The sequence below is a fragment of the Lynx canadensis genome, chromosome A1, assembly GCF_007474595.2.
Source record: "Lynx canadensis isolate LIC74 chromosome A1, mLynCan4.pri.v2, whole genome shotgun sequence".
Classification (NCBI taxonomy): domain Eukaryota; kingdom Metazoa; phylum Chordata; class Mammalia; order Carnivora; family Felidae; genus Lynx; species Lynx canadensis.
The window spans coordinates 66,435,233-66,454,486 of NC_044303.2; the positions used below are offsets into that span (position 1 = coordinate 66,435,233).

The 19,254-nt window shown below is 44.0% G+C and overlaps 1 protein-coding gene across 1 annotated transcript in view; it reads left to right on the top strand.

Moving 5' to 3' along the window:
• GPC6 (glypican 6) overlaps nt 1–19,254 on the top strand; it is a 1,112,749-nt gene that overhangs the window by 1,083,276 nt on the left and 10,219 nt on the right. Inside the window, exon 7 of the mRNA XM_030312699.1 lies at nt 7,444–7,580. Coding sequence (XP_030168559.1) covers nt 7,444–7,580 — 137 coding nt within the window. The remainder of the gene's footprint in view (nt 1–7,443; nt 7,581–19,254) is intronic.

A 19,254-nucleotide genomic window follows, 5' to 3' on the forward strand; every position in this document is an offset into this window, starting at 1 on the left:
GTTTCCTCACCTCTCAAAGACCCCGTTTCCCATTTGCAAAAGGGCGTAACGATAATATGTCAGCACCGACAGATAATATGTTAGCACCGACAGAATCGAGGATTGCGTGTGAGTGCCTTAGTCCAGTGAAAGTTCACAGTCATCTCCCAGCTGCTTTGAGTCAGTCACTGCCCTGTGCTGAATTCAGCAAGTCTCTTAAATACCATGTGCCCTGACAACAACGTCTCACTTCTTTTCCCAACTTTCCATTATTTTTAACTTTTTCAAACAATACTGAAATGGCTGAAGACAATAAAATGAACATCCATATGTTTCTCATGTGGACTCAAGGATAATTGATTTTTCTCTTTTTGCTATTTTCAAGTAAGTAAAAAACAAAGTCACAGGATACAAAATCAGTGTACAGACATCGGTTGCATTTCCATACACCAATGATGAAGCAACAGAAAGAGAAATCAAGAAATAAATCCCATTTACAATTGTACCGAGAACCACAGAATACATAGGAATAAACCTAACCAAACATGTAAAAGATCTGAATACTGAAAGCTGTAGAAAACTTATGAAAGAAATTGAAGAAGACACAAAGAAATAGAAAAACATTCCATGCTCAGGTATTGGAAGAACAAATATTGTTAAAATGTCAATACTACCCAAAGCGATCTACACATTCAATGAAATCCCAATCAAAATTGCACCGGCATTCTTCTCAAAGCTAGAGCAAACAATCCTGAAATTTGTATGGAACCACAAAAGATCCCAAATAGCCAAAATAATGTTGAAAAAGAAAACCAAAGCGGGAGATGTCACCATCCCAGAGTTTAGCCTCTACTACAAAGCTGTAATCATCAAGACAGTATGGTATTGACACAAAAACAGACACAAAGAACAATGGAATAGAATAGCGAACCCAGAAGTGGACCGACAAATGTATGGCCAACTAATCTGCGACAAAGCAGGAAAGAATATCCAATGGAAAACAGACAGTCTCTTTAGCAATTGGTGCTGGGAGAACTGGACAGCAACATGCAGAAGAATGAACCTGGACCACTTTCTTACACCATACACAAAAATAAGCTCAAAATGGATGAAAGACCTCAATGTAAGACAGGAAATTATCAAAACCCTAGAGGAGACAACGGGCAACAATCTCTTTGACCTCAGCCACAGCAACTTCTTACACAACACGTCTCCGAAGGCAAAGAAAATAAAAGCAAAAATGAACTATTGGGACCTCATCATGATAAAAAGCTTCGACATAAATCTTTTTTAAAAGCAAAGATAGAGGGGTGCCTGGGTGGCGCAGTCGGTTGGGCATCCGACTTCAGCCAGGTCACGATCTTGCGGTCCGTGAGTTCGAGCCCCGCGTCAGGCTCTGGGCTGATGGCTCAGAGCCTGGAGCTTGTTTCCGATTCTGTGTCTCCCTCTCTCTCTGCCCCTCCCCCGTTCATGCTCTGTCTCTCTCTGTCCCAAAAATAAATAAACGTTGAAAAAAAAAATTAAAAAAAAAAAAAAAAAGCAAAGATAGAGGCGCCTGGGTGGCTCAGTCGGTTAAGCAGCCGACTTCGGCTCAGGTCATGATCTGGCGGTCCGTGAGTTCAAGACCCGCGTCAGGCTCTGTGCTGACAGCTCAAAGCCTGGAGCCTGTTTCAGATTCTGTGTCTCCCTCTCTCTGACCCTTCCCTGTTCATGCTCTCTCTCTCTCTGTCTCAAAAATAAATAAACATTAAAAAGAAATTTAAAAGCAAAAATAGTCTCCTACATAAACACAATACCATGATTACACTTAAGAATATTTTTGGTAATTCAATAGTATCATCTACTGTCTATTTTGTATTCAGAAGTCACCAATTGTCTCAAAACTCTTTCTCAAACTGAGTACTTACCTCTTCCAAATCATGGATTCAGTAAAGGTCCACACATAGCATTAGGTTGTTACATTTTTAGTTTCTTTTCATGTAGAACAGTCTTCTTGGCTTTTTACAATTTTACCTCTTTTGAAGAGTCGAGGCTGGTTGTCTTATGTTATATCCCACACACTGAGTGTGCCTGACCATTTATTTATAGTGTTACTTACTTTGTCCCTGTATCCCCAGTATTTCCTGTAAACTGGATTCAAGTTAAATATTTGGGAAAAACCATTTTTTGAATGAAATTATCAGACACCAGTCCTTAGATCATCCTTTCTGCTCTTTGATTTTGCTAATCCCTTTGTTTTTAGCGATCATTCCATCTTGTCAGTTTCTTCCGTCTTTTGTCTAATTTGGCAATTCTGTACAGATGGGTATGAAAACAGTACCTCTGTCTTCCTATTCATGGACCTTCTGCCGAGCCTTCAATGAAGAGTCTATGCTTTTACTGGTGCCAGGAGTTGAAATTGTCACAAATCAGAATAAACTCCAGACAGATAAGTTCTAGAAGAGGGTCATGTTTTCCCTGTGGTCCCCAACAGAGTATTTGGATGAGAGCCCTGCAATGTGACAGAAGTTAACTTTCAAAACCTCTCGGTGGCACAGATGCAAAACATTTAATACTCAGGTATTACCAGTATTTACTAACATTACAGTACTACGAATGTAACACTGGACAAATGGTAAATATAGCTGGCAAGTATGTGCAAAAGTTAATTTGTCCTGGAATGGTTCGTGTGGGAGGCAGAGAAAAGGCACTGCTGTAAATTCCCTATTTGACCCCAGCCCTTTGTTCCCATCAGATTTGTATAACGAATTAAGATTCACTGTTACTTCAGTAACGCATTTTCTACTAACAGTTCTTGCTAACATAAAGCGTCGCTCACTGTTGTGTGCACTTAAATTTCCAGGAAGAAAATTTAAAAAACGACTCAGATCTGGAGCTACAGCAAAGTGGTCACATACATTATTCAGAAATAAAAATAAGAGACGACAAGAAAATATTTCTCAACAGCATAAGGATCGAAACACTTGCTTGGTACTGAAAAAAACACCAACTGCCATCATTCGGATATTCTTTGGAATCAAAGGCATGTGCGTCCCTGGTGGCTAATAGGGTCCCTTTTTTCCAACTTGTCTGCATCGGCATCCTTGGGCTGGAAGTGAATTGGCTGATGTTTCCGTGCAGAATGTTAAAATAGCATTTACATCTCTCGTTGCTGTTTTGCTGTTATGGCCACCTATCGCACGGTGGAAACGCCTGGCTCCTGAAATGCCAGAGTGAACACGACCTGATTACAAAATGTCCTGTCACGACTCAGAGAGGGCCCACATGCTCCTCACTTAGCCAGATACAGCCCATCTCTGCTCCCGCCTTTCCGACATAAGTGCACATCGTGGGACCACACGATTTTGTGTTAGCTAGACTGTCTGTGGCCTTGTAGCAGATTGGGGCAATTAAATCTATTTTCCTGATCAGCATTCACTGAGCACCTACCTTGTGCTAAGATGTGTGTGATCAACTCGTCCCAGTTTGCCAGGACCTCCTGGTTTTAGCGCTGCAAATATGGTGCGTCCTAGAATTCCCCCGGGTCCCAGGCAAACTGGAGTGATTGGTCACCTGGTTCATCTAGGCCCTGAGGATGACAAGTTGGAGCCCCGTCCTTGCATCAAGAAGCACGTGGTCTTAGGGTCAGAAAAGCAAGCCAATTACAAAAGCTTGGAGTAATCAGTACTTAGAATCATGAACAGGGCACTGTGGACACAGAGAGTTGAATCCAGCTAACTGGGAGGCCAGACATTGCTCCTTGAAAGAGACAATGCTTGAGTGGGGTTTACAGAATGAGCAGCACAACATACACGGCTACATTTTGAAAACCTCTAAAGAGGAGATACCTGTGGGATGTCATGCCGTCTTAGACTTTCTCTGTCTCAAAATACATATGTTTGGTTCAGATTCCCACAGTGTAAAGGAGGGATTTTTAGCATTAAGTAAGCAGAGGAGAGAATGGTCATTTCTGGTGTACTTTATTCTGGGACAGATACACCTGACAGTACTTTAGTACTGAAGCTAGTGATAGTTTTCTGAATTAGTGGTGAATATGTAATACCTGGTGCTTTTTCTGGGATTTGTGTTTGAGAACAGTCAGAATGAATGGCTAAGGAGTGTCCCAGGTTGCAAAGGTTAGGGACACCCATCTGGCACCTTGTGGGACAAATCAAGTGAGGGATTTATTTTGGACATGTTTTATTTTGAAAATCATTCAAAGGTACTGAAAAAAATGCTGTTTTAAAAAATTATATATTTCCATCTGGATTCATTCACCATTAAAAATTTGCCACATTTTCTATCTTGCTGTATCTCTATACATCTATGTGATGATGATGATGAAGATGATTCCTGAATCATTCTAGAGTAAGTTGTGGGAACCATAACCCTTTATTTCTAAATAGTCCAGCATGTATCTCCTAAGAACATGACATTCGCCTACATGACCACAATATAAGCTCATATTTGGAAAACTAAACACCAATACAATATTTTGTCATACAAAGTCAATATTCAAATTCTGCCAACTATCTCCGTAATATCCTTTCTGACAATTATTTTTCCAATCGAGTGCCCTATCCAGAATCAGACACTGCATTTGAATACCATGTCTGTTATTCTTCTTAATCTAGAAGACGTCTTCAGCCCTCCCTTGTCTTTTATGACTCACGTATTTGGAGTATCCAAGCTGGTTGTCTCATAGCGTCCATCAGCTTGGACATTGTGTTTGTCTGACGTGTCCTCATGATTGGATCCGGGTTAGGAATTTTAGCTACGTAAGTGATGTGTCCTTCTTGTCACCTCACATCCAGAGGCACCTAAAATCACTGTGTCCCACTACTTTGATCACTTGGTTAAGGTGGGGGCCTGCAGAGTTTTTGCACTGTAGAGTGACCAGTTTTCCTTTTGTAATAATGAGTATTCTGTGGGGAATACTTGGAGATTGTGTAAACATCCTATTCTCCATCAAACTTTCGCCCAGTGTTTTTTGCATCTGTACCAGTTTGTTAGGGCTGCTGTAACAAAGTACCACCAAGTGGGTGGCTTACAACAGACATTTATTGTCTCACAGTTGGGGGTCTAGAAGCCTAAGATCAAGGTGTTAGAAGGGTTGGTTCCTTCTGGGATCGTGATGGAATCCTTGACTCTCTCCTAGCATCACTGGTTTTCTTGCAATTGTTGATATTCCTTGGATTGTAGATGCATCACCCTGATCCATGCCTTTATCTTCACATGGTGTTCTTCCTGTGTATATCTGTGTCTGTGCCTAAATCCCCCCTTTTTATAAGGACAAAGTCGTATTGGATTAGAGCCCACCCTAATGACTCCACTTTTACCTGATTCTGCAACAGCCCCATTTCCAAATAAAGTCACACTCACAGGTAGTGTGGTTAGGACTTTGACATCTTATGGGAAGGACAAAATTCAACCCACAACAGCGTCTATAGATAATACTTGCTGAGATTAATGATAACTCTGATAGTTGCAGAATGGTGATTTTTCTGTCAGTCTTTCAACATTTATTAGTTGGCTCTGGGGGGTTGTGTTTTCATATAATCGATAAACAGAATGTATATCCACCTATGGCTGTATAGAAATGGCTGCATGTCTTTCAAACAAAAAATAAAAAACAAATATCAACATGCACCCACACTTGTGCCCCAAATGGCAGCAGAAAAGGACTGGCTCTCATGGCAAATGTCCTTACCCAGTCAGATTGGCTGGCAGGAGAGCCAGGGGTTAGGGGAACCCATGGACCAAAGTCAGCATGAATGGCAGAAATCAGAGAGTGCAGGTCTTAAGCCATCCTAAACCATGGCTGTGTGTAAGCTACTTCTTGGAATGTCATTGCTTATGGGTTCTTCTCATGCTCCAAAACAAAAGTAACATCGGGGTATGTACCGGGTTCTCCGATTCAGTACTCTGGCCATCTTTAGCGCTTTCTGGATGGGCAGACATTTCTCAGTACTGAAGCCTCAGTCATCATCAGAATCACAGATAAGCAAGAGCCAAAGACCATATAAATCTGGAACTACTGAGAAACATGACTGGGACAGAGATCTGATGTTCCTTTGTGTTCACTCTTAAACCTGACAAAAGAGCTTTGGAATTTTTTGTAAAACGCTATACTCCATCCATAGTAAACATAGAATAATTTATTTCCAAAGGCTATCGACCTCAAATATATAAATCTCAGTGGTTGTCCCTTCTACGATGCTGTGTGGGTGTATGCTGAAGCTGCTGTATCAACATGACACAGACAAGGTGGCTTAAAGAACAGTAATTTATTGTGTCATGGCTCTGGAGGTTAGGTGTCCAAAACCAAGATGGCAGAAGGATTGGATTTTCCTGAGGCTGTGAGGGAAGGTTCTTTTCCAGGTCCCTCTCGTTGGTTATAGGTAGGTTTCTTCTTCCTACTTCTCTCTGCATTGTCTTATCTTTAGGCATATCTCTGTGTCCAACATTTCCCTTTTTACAAGAGCATCAGTCATAATGGATTAGGGCCATCCTAATAACCTCTTTGTAACTCCCTTGCCTCTGAAAAAAGAAAAAAAAACCTACGTCCCAACAAGGTCACATTCTGAGGAACTGAGGGTTAGAACTTCGGCATATAAATGGGGGGGGGGCGCGTAACTCAACCCTTAACAGATGCATTTCAACCATCCATAGACTTTCCTAATGTTTACATGGGCAGAATAGAAAGTCAGGGGTGTGACTGCATGAAACTAGATGTTAATTATGGAACCAAAATGGTACTGAATCCCTGTCTTTACCCTTTCTGCAGGTGAAAAGTCAGTGCTGAGCCTGAAAACAGGAAAGATGGGGTTACTAAGCTTTTTCCTGCCATCCATCCATAGGGCTGTGGATTTTACACTTACCTGTATTTGGAATGACTCTTCTCTTCTGGCTGTAGAGATTTTTAAGTGGGTTTGGGTTGCCACTCACCATCCAAGAGTGCTATATGGACCTGTCAATTGGTTAAGAGCGGAGGTTACCAGCAGTCGAATTAGTGACAATATTTATTTCTTACAGAAACAAACAGACCGTTGGGAAAAGCATTTTATCTCTTGGTGCATTGTTTCAGTGCATTTATGTGACATCCGAGCAAATGAATTCTAAAGAATATGTTTAGGGAATTTGCAGGGGGGAATACCTATTTCTCCCAGCCAGAGAGGGACCCGGAGCCAGTTGAGATGCTTCGCAAGTTTTTAATTCAAAGCATGGGAGGACAGAAAAGATGGAAAACAAAAAGCCAATTACCTGAGAACTCTCTGCCAGAAGCTAGAGGAAGATTGAGGGAGGAGGTAGGGAGGCTTGCCTTCGCAATAAATCCTGCAACTCAGTGTCTCTCCCTTAAAACCGATAGAGTTTCATTCTAGTCCTAGCACAGATTCTCTAACCTCCACCTGTGTTGTGTCCTTGTGTAGAAACGGGCAACGCCTGGGGAGAATATTCACTCTCTTTTCTTGCTTTCTTGATCAGGTCACAGACATAAAAGAGAAACTGAAGCTCTCTAAAAAGGTCTGGTCGGCGTTGCCCTACACCATCTGCAAAGATGAGAGCATGACGGCGGGCGCGTCCAACGAAGAGGAGTGCTGGAATGGACACAGCAAAGCCAGGTGAGGGTGACTCATGGTGCTACGGCTGGGGCAGTGCGCATCTAGCCCTGGACGCCTCCCCTGGCACAACTCTGCAGACCCGTTTATGCAGAACTCGACGGAGGGTGGAGGGACAAGGCGTCACTTAGCCACAGCTGTTCAGAGTGACAGGTTTGACGGGCACCTGGGAGCCCTTACTCTCAAGGTGCCATTAAGCGTGCAATCCTCCTTCCGAATACCTCGCCTCTGGACGAGGACAGAAGAATGGTGACAGATGCCAGGTTCCAGATATCCCGAAACCACAAAGAGCCTTTTATGTTCGCTTAATGACTTTAAGACAGCAGAGCTATTTTTATCTGCAGCTAAATTTGCACGGCTTTCTGTTTTTTCCATCACAAGCTAAACAGGAAGTCCGACTGTAATGTCTCTCACCCTTGGAGAAAAACAGTTTTTGATGTGCTCTTTGGAAGGGAAAGGGAAAAAGAAAATGACCAAGGGACAACCAGGAAAGTGTCCTCAGAGGTTCCCTGCCTCGAAAAGTCCCACTGGGACCTCCTGATGAGAGATGGCTCTGTTCCCATCCTGCCACTCGGCTGCCCAATGCTGCTGCCACTTGATACAGAATTTCTGAATTTCTTAATTCAGGCCAGAAATAGGGTTGGCCCGAGTTTTCATAGGGTGGAGGAGTTGGACAGGGGAACCGGCTGGGAGTTGGCAAGTAGGGCAGGACACCAGGAGAGGAGGCTGCCGGAGCACGCCTCAGCGGGGCTGCAGGTGGGCAGAGCAGCTGGTAAATTGGACTCAAGGAATCTTTGGGGATTGACCAGCAGGTGGAGAAGTTAAGAGGGGGGTCTGTTCTGCGCCTTCGTGGGTGTTTTCAAGCATATGAAGCAGCTGTGATCAAAAGAAAACAGGAAGGTACAGGGATATTAAGTTCAGAAGCAGCTGCAGAAGGTAAGCAGGGGTGCAAGTGAGATGCTCATTAGGTGCTATTTCTCACACTGCTGAGTGGAATTTTTTAAGCATCTATTGGTAATGATATTATCAGCCATACTAGGGAGAGCTTCGCGAGGCAAAAACAAGACAGCTATGGAAAGAGCCGTAATCATTTCAAGTTGCTCCAGAATATCAATATCCAAAATTTAGATCATGAGCGTAGATGGGTATTTGTCTACAGTATCAACAACATGCTCCTCGAAAATGCTTTAGTAATTTACCAGTGTCCAGCCTTGTAGGAAGGAAACCTTTGGCCCAAAAAATTCAGTTGTGAAATTGAACAGTTTCTAATGTGTCTTTTCCTAATGATTGTACAGAAAGACACTGTAAAGGATGACCAGATGGCCTAATGAATAAAGTGGTTGATTTTCTGAACTGCTCTGTTACCCATCTGTGTTTACCTTTCAGCCTTGGCCGAAATGAAGGCTGTGTTTTGAACTACATTCCCATGGTTACACAGGTTGCTGGCTATTAGTGCATCCACAAAAAGAAATATAAAGAACTGTTACAGGTGGGAATTGGGGAGGGGACTATATACACTCCATCAAGAAAATGAATGGGGACAATGATGACCATTAAAGTTAGAGCCAGGGGAGAGCGGGTTCAGCTGAATTTCTTGTGCAGATCAAGAATGCAGAAGAGTAAATGCTTAGGCTAAGGTTGCCCAACTAGCAAGGGTAAAAGCTGGAAATCTCCCAAATCCAAGCCCAGTATTCTTTTCACGTCAATATCCTGACTCTAAAACAAATGGCTGCTAAATATTGTTCTCCCCCCTCCCAGGTTAAGAGAACAAATGAAACAGATCCTTAGCTCTATAAAAGATTTAGTGGATCTACATTCATTCATTCATTCATTCATTTCCTCAGTCCATCAGCAATGTTATTGAGCACTCCCTCTGCCCAGGCGCTGTGCAAGGCTCCGTGAATTAAGTGTTATATGACATCAGTGATGTCTGTCAACCAATGAAAAGCACAGTGGCTGGAGACAGGACCGTGGATTTTGGAATGTCAAGGACTATACTGTTGCACTGTAGGTTTGAGAAAGGACCACACAGGTGGAGAACCACCCCAAGCAGTACTTAGGGACCAGATTTGAATTTTATCCTTAGGTCAATGGGATCCCACTAGGGGACTGTATGCAGGTAAGGGAAATTGTGAAAATTAATGCAATAAAATCATTTGCAAGGATATTCCAGAACCTAACCCAGTATACTATTTTAAAAAAATGAGGCTGTCAGATATTTGTGACTCAAATTATCTTCTCATTGAAAAATTAAAATTTCATAGTTTCTTTTAGTTCCTTTTTAAAAATTCTTCCACCGCAATGAAATCTTAATAACTTTATATTTAATACCATAGTAAGTAGATAACCTATAAAGACTTGTTGAATTACATTTAATTGAAGCTTTGCTCTCATTCTCACCCAAATATTAATTGATGTAGAACATATGAGAGATTTTTTTTAATTCCACTGAACTATTTTGTAAGTTGAAAAATCCACTTGTAATGCAGATAATAACTATTTTTCCCTACATTTGAAGTATGGATTTTCAGGTGATAGGGCTTCTTAACAGTTTTGTAGGAAAGAAAGAAAGAAAGAAAGAAAGAAAGAAAGAAAGAAAGAAAGAAAAAGGAAGGAAGGAAGGAAGGAAGGAAGGAAGGAAGGAAGGAAGAAAGAAAGAAGGAAGAAAGAAAGAAAGGGTTATTCCTATCAAAGAACTTGGTTAAAAAAAAAAAAACCTATCAACAAGTGTTAATGGATTATGGAACAGAGGTGCCTATTAGCCTCGATAGAGCTGGTAATGGTCTTGAGCTCCTAACTCAAGCCTGCTTGATGAGGCCACTGGCAACCCAGACATTTCTTCCTCTCTTTATGTTTTTCTGAAAATTTTTAATGGTTTTTATTTATTTTTGAGAGACAGAGTGCAAGTGGGGGAGAGGCAGAGAGAGGAGACAGAGGATCCAAAGTGGGCTCTGTGCTGACAGCAGAGAGCACGATGTGGGGCTCGAACTCACGAACCATGAGATCATGACCTGAGCCAAAGTTGGATGCTCAACTAACTGAGCCACCCTTTATGTTTTGTCCATGTGACTCCTATAGCCACATGCTTCCTTGCATACCATTTCCTTGGCCCTCTCATCCTAAGTATTTGACCCAACTTGTCTTCCAACACCCATATTTCTCCTGGCTGTTTTTGAACACCACTCCACAGCTCTCTCCCATACTTCCTTGATTCAGGAGCATAACTATTTCCCATGTTAACATTTCTGAAATCAAAATGACAACTACCATGGATATGTCCATTTCCTCCAGTGTGTCATATTTTCCCGAATAGCCGTTACTAAATGAATGGCACCTGTTGACATTGATGATGACTTTATTTTTTATTAAGTTTTATTTACTTTGAGAGAGGCAGAGATAGTGCAATTGGGGGAGGGACAGAGAGAGGGAGAGGGAGAGAGAGAGAGCAAGAGAGAATCCCAAGCAGTCTCCATGCCACCATCACAAAGCCCAACATGAGGCTCAAACCCACTAAGCTGCAAGATCATGACCTGAGCAGAAACCAAGAGTCAGAGGCTTAACCAAATGAGCCACCCAGGCGCCCCGACATTGATGCTGACTTTAAATAGAGCAGGATACACATAGATGTGGCTGCTATGGCAGCCGCTGGGTGAATCTGCTGTATTCAGATAATGGCCAAGGGCCTGGGGGCAGTGGCTCCTCTAGAATAAGAACGCCCCCCTTCATCTTCCTGCTCCCACCCTGAGTCATTGCTGGCAGATCTCACTCTGCTTCAGTAGCTAAGCAGGTCTGGAAACAGGAGGTGAGCTAGACGGAAGAGACCGTGCCCTTCAAGGGGAGGAAAATGCCGGTGTGCCAACGTCCTGTCAGCACTTAAATCTCCATTCTGTCAGAAAGACTGGTTCCCTGCTTCCCTTTCCCTTGCCAATGTTTCGGCACAATTTAAAGACCAGGTTGTAAATTCTAAAGCAGTTCTTCTCAAATGTTACTGTGCCGGTAAAATTCTTGGGGCACGTGGGAAAAACGCAGATTCTGACTCAGTGAGTCTAGGCTGGGACCTGAGATTCTGCATTTCTAACAAGCTTCCCGGGGATGCCGTGTTGCTGATTCAGGGACTGCACTTTGAGCAGTAAGGCTTTAAGACAGAGTTGCCAAATTTGGCACAGAACACCAGACACCAAATGGAATACACTTATGCTAAAAAAAGGATTCACTGCTTATCTGAAATTCAGATTTAACTGGCAATCCTGTAGTTTTATCTGGCAGCCCTACTTTAAGCCCCTATTAACATGTAAGATACTCCCTTTTTCAGTTCACGCACACACCTCCGGGAGCATGTTACGATTTGTTGTTTTCTCTTTGCCTCCACGCATAGCCCTGATGTTTCCTTTAATGGGGCTTTCCTTATATTAAAAACAACAACAGCAACCGGGCCAAGGAGGTCACGTGGCTCAGTTGTAACGTCAGTCGCTGAAGGTAACAGGAGCACAGGCCAGGTTGAAGTCATCTCGACAATGAATAGCTTAGGCTTAACCTGCGCATCGGAGAGAATGTTAAGTTGGAAATGCTACACAGCCTTCACAATGCAGGGTATTGTCCACACAAAGCCCTGGTCTCCGATGAAATGCCCTGTGGGCTAAGGATGGGTACTTTGATTCCCTGGCCAGTACTTGACTCGATTAATGCCTTCATTCATGCTGCTAAAACAGACACATCATGGTCTGGGTGGCTGACGCAGAAACTTATTTCTCGTAGTCTGGAAGCTAATAGGTCCAGACCAGGGTGCCAGCAGAGTTGGGTTATAGTGAGAGCCCTCTTCACGGCTTGTAGCGAGCTGCTTTCTCTCTCTGCCCTCCCATGGCAGAAAAGGGTTCTGATCTTTTCTTCTTCCTCTAAGGGCACTAATCCCATCATGGAGGTTCTACTACCTTCCCCCTCACCTAAACCTAATCACCTCCCAAAGGCCCCACCTCCTAATACCATCACTTTGGGAGATGAGGGGACACAAGCATTCCGTCTACAGCAGTTAGTACTCAGATTCGCATCCTCCTTTGCTAGAACGGCTAGCAAAGAATTTTCCTCAGAATTCTCAGCAGTGTCTGCCACTCAAGAAAAGCAGCCTAGGAGGCATCTTCAGTGACCGATGGGAAAGCAAGTGTGCAAATGTAACTTCTTCCATTTCTCACTTACCTAAGCAAATTCCTAGAGAGAAATGAGAGACGATGCAGCCACACTGACTCAACTCAGACAAATAGGAATTGAAAGGAAGTTAGTAAGTAAGGGAGGAAAATTGATAATAATCTAGAGGTCCACGGGGGAAAACAGTAAAGCGTCGTTGTGCAGGTTACAAATCTAGGCCTCCTAAAGTTCCCAGAGACCCTGGGAGGACATGTGCGGCCATCTGTCACCCCTGAGAAGGGCACTGTGGGCAACCGGGTGGCGGGGGCGAGCCGGGGGCACAGGAGCTGGAGGAGAAGGACAAGATGGAGGTAGGAAAGAATGGGCTCAGCAGGCGATAAAACTTGTACATGGTTAGCATATGCAGGCTGGAACTTTCCACGTAGCAGCCACAGAAAAAATAAAACCCTCGTGGTGTTCCTATAGGCTCTTACTTTGGGCTCCTATAGAGGCAAATTCTTACTTTTTTGAGACCATAGCTATGTCAAATTACATCATCTGTGTCTTCCTTAAGGATTGTTTCTGCTTCATGGGGATCGTTTTTCTAAGGCCACAGGAGTTAAGAAGGAAAGATTAGCATGGGAGATGGTGGGAGGAGCCAGAAGAAGGCAACAAAATGTGAGAGAGGCCAGTCTCAACGGCACATGGAGTTCATGATGGGACACGTGTTGTTTCAGAATCGCCAGGGTTTCTGCAGTCATTTCTGGATTCCTCCCGCCCCCTCTTAAAACTACCCCGCAGCTTCCTGCTGCCCCTCCTTGTAAGCCGTTGTCTAGCCCTCAGTGTCTAGCGTTCCTGAAAGTGCCTTCCGGAAGGAGGCAAACAAAATCCTGGCTGAGGACGAGGATTGATTGGATCGGTTGAAAACAGAGCATTCGCGGTGAGCCTGTGCTGGTTTTTAAGGCCCCCGGTCCTCGCAAAAATAACTGGGTCCCCAAGGAAATCTTTCCTCGGGCCGGGAGGTAAATACAGTAAATTGTAAGAAATAGGAAACCTAGAGAAATCTAGAAAACGGATCAGTCACTCTCACCAGCCACCGAGTGGATTGACTAAGCCAAGAAAATAGCAAGTCATGACTGGGTACATTTGAGCAGATGCAAGCGGGATGAAATGATGCGTGGTGATGAGAAATGTGTCAAAGACAGTGACCTGGCAGATCTGGCAGGACAATATTGTTTTAGTCTGATTGCAGAATATGCCCCAAAGCACTCTAGCTGCATTTTAAAGAACTGTGAGTATCTGATGTATACCCAGCCAGGCAACCACGTCAGGAAGGTGGGAAGTCTGTCTGGGGAGAGAACTGGAGACTGTCACACCCAGCATTCCCGGGCATGCACCTCCCTTCTGTGCACACCTGGGAGGAAAGACCCCTTGAAGTCTGACTCTCCTGGGGGAGGGGGGCGCTGCATGCACCTCCCACAAGTGGTACAAAATGCAGCTACAAATACCAGGAAAGGAGCATGTTGCTGTCAGCCGCTCGGCAGCCCTGACACCTGGCACGAGGGCCTTTTGTCCTGTGCACGCTGGAGTCCGCTGCCTCTGGTTCTACGAAGGAAGAATGGATAAGAGGGAATCTTGCCAATGAGCAAAGAGGCCAAGTCCAAGAATGTAGCTTCTACTCGCTGCTGCAATCAGTGAGCTGTGTGTCCTTCAAGGGTCCCCGGTTTCGTGTCATGCATTCTCCAGCTAGAGGAAAGCCACAATGAATCATTCTTCTGTACAGGAGTCTAGGCTTTAAAAGTCCCAATTCTGACGGTCCCTGGTTGACTCAGTCAGAAAAGCATGTGACTCTTGCTCTTGGAGTCATGGGTTCCAGCTCCACATTGGATGTAGAGATTACCAAAATAAATAAATAAACCTAAAAGTCCAAATTCTCCTGGCATCAGACATTCCTATGAAACAAGCCTGGCATGGGAAAAGCCATGTTAACAATTTAATTTTCATAAGAATGCATTAGAATTGTGTAGTATGTTAGATTTTTAAGCATTTTCATATACTTTCTTCAATATGTCAGTTTATGGAACAAATAAGGTAAGTATTATTCATGTAAATATAAAATATATAATCATATAAAGTAGCTAAGTCACTTGCCCACAATCACACTGCTGGGCCCCAAAGGATCACAGGTCCTAGGTCAGTCTCTGCACCTTTGACCGTATTTCAGGGTCACGTCCCATTGAAATACCTAATGTCATAGACAACTCTAGCTTAGCAGCCTTCAAGAATGTCTGAACCCACTTTAGTCATAAAGTCACAGTATGCTTTGAGTAATTTCACTTTCCAGTCAAAACAAAAACAAAAACAAAAAAGGAAAGGGGGAAGGGAAACTATATCAAGAACTTCAGAAAAGTTACACTTAAAACTGAGATTTTTTTTTTAATTGTGGTAAAATATACATAACGTAAAATGCAGCATTTTTACCACCTTTAAATGTAACAGTTCAGTGGCATTAAGTACATTCACATTGTTGTACCCCATCACCACCAACCATCCACAGGACTTTTTCCTCTTCCTACACTGAAACCCTGAATCCATTAAAGACTCGTTCCCCACTCTTCCCTCTCCCACCTCCTGGCAGCCACCATTCTGTTTTCTGCCTCTCTGAATTTGACTACTCTAATTACCACATATAAGTGGAATTGCACAAGATTTGTCTTTTTGTGTCTGGATCATTTCACTTAGCGTGTCTTTAAGGTACACGCATGCTGTAGCGCATGTCGGGATTTCCTTCCTTGTTCAGGTGGAGTGGACTGTACATATAGACCACACCTGGGTACCCATGCATTCGTTGATGCACTCATGGGTTGCATCCATCTTTTGGCTGTTGTAAATAATGCTGCTATGAACAGAGGCATAGCAATCTCTGTTCCAGTACTTGCTTTCAATTCTTTCAGATTGAAAATTCCAGAGGTGGAATTTCTAGATCACATGGGAAGTCCGATTTTTCGAAGAACCGCCATACTGTTTTCCAAAGCGCTGAACCATTTTGCACACCCTATACCAAACACAAGAATTCCAATTTCTCCATTTTCCCAAGCCTATGGATGGTAGCAACTTCAGTCAGGAATGCCAGCTCTGCTGGCCTCGTCACACATCGCTCACAGCAGGCTCCGTAGACATTTCCGCAACCAGCGCCCCTATTTATGGCTGGGTCAGCTCTTGTGGTTCTTATTATGATCACAGGATGCACTTCAGCAAGACACCATCAGGGTACTTTGAGGAACAAGATGTATTACCTATGACCTGGAGAGGGCATGGCATGCTCAAGAGCCACACAGCAAGGTCAAGGGGAGTGGGGATGACCTTGGGCTTTACCTTCATTCGGGTCTAAGTGTGGGGTGCCTGGAGTTTCTCAGGTTCACTGTTGATTGGCTAATTTACTAATGTAAAACCTATGTGTGGGAATTAGGGCATGGGAAGGGAGATGTGGGTCAGTCAAGCAGTGAGTTCTCCAGGTTTCTGAGGGCTTCCTGAAAGGGAACCTTCATGGGTGAGAGCAGTCTAGCCCCTTACCTGGTTGTTTTGCTAGTGGCTAGTGGCCGATATGTTGACTCAAGATGCGTGTCTTTGAAATGGAGGCCTGGACAATCAAAAGCTTACACTCCACTCTGCATCCTCACCAGCACTTGTTATTTTCTGTTTTGTTTTGTTCTGTTTTGTTTTGTTTTAAAATAATAGCCATTCCAAACAGATGTGAAGTTTAAAACTTAGATTTGAAGAAAGACTCTGAAAGAAGTTATGGGTACCACAGGTTCACAATCCCTTCTCTGAGATCCCTGTGACCATATGTGTTTCTGAACTCGAAAATTTTTTTTAGATTTTTGGAAAAAAATCATCAGAGTGCATATACCATAGGCTGCAACTCACAATCAAACACATTAAATTTCTGCAGCAAGATGTATTACTATTCCCACTACAGTGGGATAAGTGAAATGTATGATTAGCCTCATTTCAGATCAGATCAAGTTTTACTAATAAGGAGATGGCAGGAAAGAAGGGAAAAAAAATTTCAGAAATTTTTTCCAGACAAGGACCTGTATTAACATTCTACTATTTCATAAGACTCTTAAACCCACAGGAATAAATGAATACGTAGCTTAGAATTAGAACTTGCTGGAGAGACATGGATTGAATGCAGCTCATTTGTGACAACGAGCAGGACTGAATCCGCTTTTACCTTTCTTCTTTTTTAATTTTTTAATGCTTTATTTATTTATTTATTTTTTTTTTTTTTTTTGAGAGAGAGAGACAGAGTATGCATGGGGGAGGGGCAGAGAAACAGGGAGACACAGAATCCAAAGCAGGCTCCAGGCTCCGAGCTCCCAGCTGTCATCACAGAGCCCGACGTGCAGGTCGAACTCATGAACCACGAGATCATGACCTGAGCTGAAGTCAGACGCTTAACCGACTGAGCCACCCAGGTGCCCCCGCTTTTACCTTTCTCTGTCCAGTGTGCCTTGTGTCAGGAGCAGGAGAAAGAAGCATCTGTCTTAAAAACAAACCCAGGCCAGCACCTGGGGACCCCAGCCCCCCCCCCTTCCTGCCCTGGCTTCCACTTGGCTCCTGCTGACCCCACAGGGTACCACCAGGCTAACCTTCCTTATAGGTGTCTCCCGTCTCAGACTTTTACTGGCTTTCAAATCCCATTAAGTCGTGAGAACTGTGTGTCCGTTTCCCCCACTGTGCAGCTCCTTATGCCAGAACAACCATCGGCATTAATGAGGTGATAAGAAATACAAATACAGGTAGGTTAACCTGTCTGTCCTCCTGGCAAGCCCATTCATAGATCAACTGAAAGGAGTGATTTTGAATGGTGACAATGACAGGCACTGAGGCTGGCCAGTGGGAACCTTCTGTAGTGTCAGGCAACAGAGGGTGACGGAGAGTGTCACCTCTGCCAGGAGAGTCCCAGCACAGAGCCTGAAGCCACCCACAAGGTTGAATGTATAAGTGCCCCCCACCTGGCCAAATTCCTACGGGACTCTTTCACCCTAATCGGCTCTAATGTGTAGATGTAATCAAGGGGGCCTGTATCCACAATATGAAATGAGATGTGGTCTTAGCCCATTCGAGCTGCTGTAACAAAATGACACATCTGGGTAGCTTATAAACAACAGAGGTTTATTTCCCACACTTCTGGAGGCTGAGGTCCAAGATCATTGGGGCACTAGCATGGTCGGGTGAGAGTCCTCCTGTGGGTTGCAGATTTTCAGCTGTGTCCTCACTTAGAGGAAGGGTTGAGCTAGCTCCCTGGGGCCTCCTTCATGAGCTCTGCCCTCGTGACCTAATCCCCTCCCGAAGACCTCGCCTCCAGAAACTATTACTTTGGGCATTATGTTTTTATGTGAATTTGAGGGGAACACAAACATTCGGACCCTAACAAATGCGATAAAAAATGAATTCTGCAAGACTACTGAAGATCGAGTTCCTCTACATGCCCTTGCAAAATAGAAGGTAACCCAGAGTGGGGACTCCATGCTTGATTGTTCACGGATGCCACCTGCTTGCCACACCCAGCAAGAAGCGTGACATGACAATGACACCCTGTTACACCTTCCAATCTGTCCTCATTTCCGGGTTCTCCTCGCGCCGGGTAAATGTGCACCCGGCCTTGGAGCCCGGCTTATCTGTACCGAGATCCTGCTTCCTTTCCATGTCTCCCCAAACTGTCCTGATGCAAAAATAGAATGCTGTCATACACGAAGAAGCTGGTGCCAAATCTAATAAAGGGAAGAATAGTATGGATTCAAAGATGCATCCATTTCTTCGGGCTATGAGTGTTTCACAAAGCGATCAAGCCTGAGTTCCGGGCTTCTCTGGATCCCTCAAGTTGCACTCTGGACATCCATACGTTTGGCCTTAGGAGGTACCTCTGGAGTGACAAAATGGCCATTTTCTTTTTCAACTGTGCCTTCTGTGTCAGTTTCCACATTGTATCTGAAGTTACCCTTTGAATACGCCAAAAGGAGAAAAGGTTCTTGAGGACACAGGGGCATTGTTACTTGTTTTTATTGTAAGTGGCTGAGCATCGGTAGGCACAGTTAGAGGCTGGGTTTATTTGGCAGCGTCTCATTGTTCCTGGACGCTCAGACTCCCAGGGGGTCGCATTCCCATGTAAGCTATCGCAGGCGGCTGCTGATAAATGAGTCTCGGCTGGCTAGTGGCGCGCACACAGCATCTGAAAGCAACAAAGCCTTCCCCTGACTCAGCACAGGTACTGCTGCAGGAACCGTCGTCCAAAATGTCGAGGGGCAGCCCCAGAACGGGCGGTCACCTTTCGGCCACTCTCAACTCCTGCGTCAGCAAAGGCTAGCCTGCACTTTCTAGCATTCATTCCAGTGGGCTTTGGAATTAAGTAGAGCTCATGGAGCTCCGGATATATAATTGATGTCAGCAACAGTCAATCCAATGTTATATTTTAGGAGTCAAGTGTGGAATCTAACAAGAATTTATTAATACGCCAGATATAGTGAGAGACAACACAGAAGTTATGCTCTGC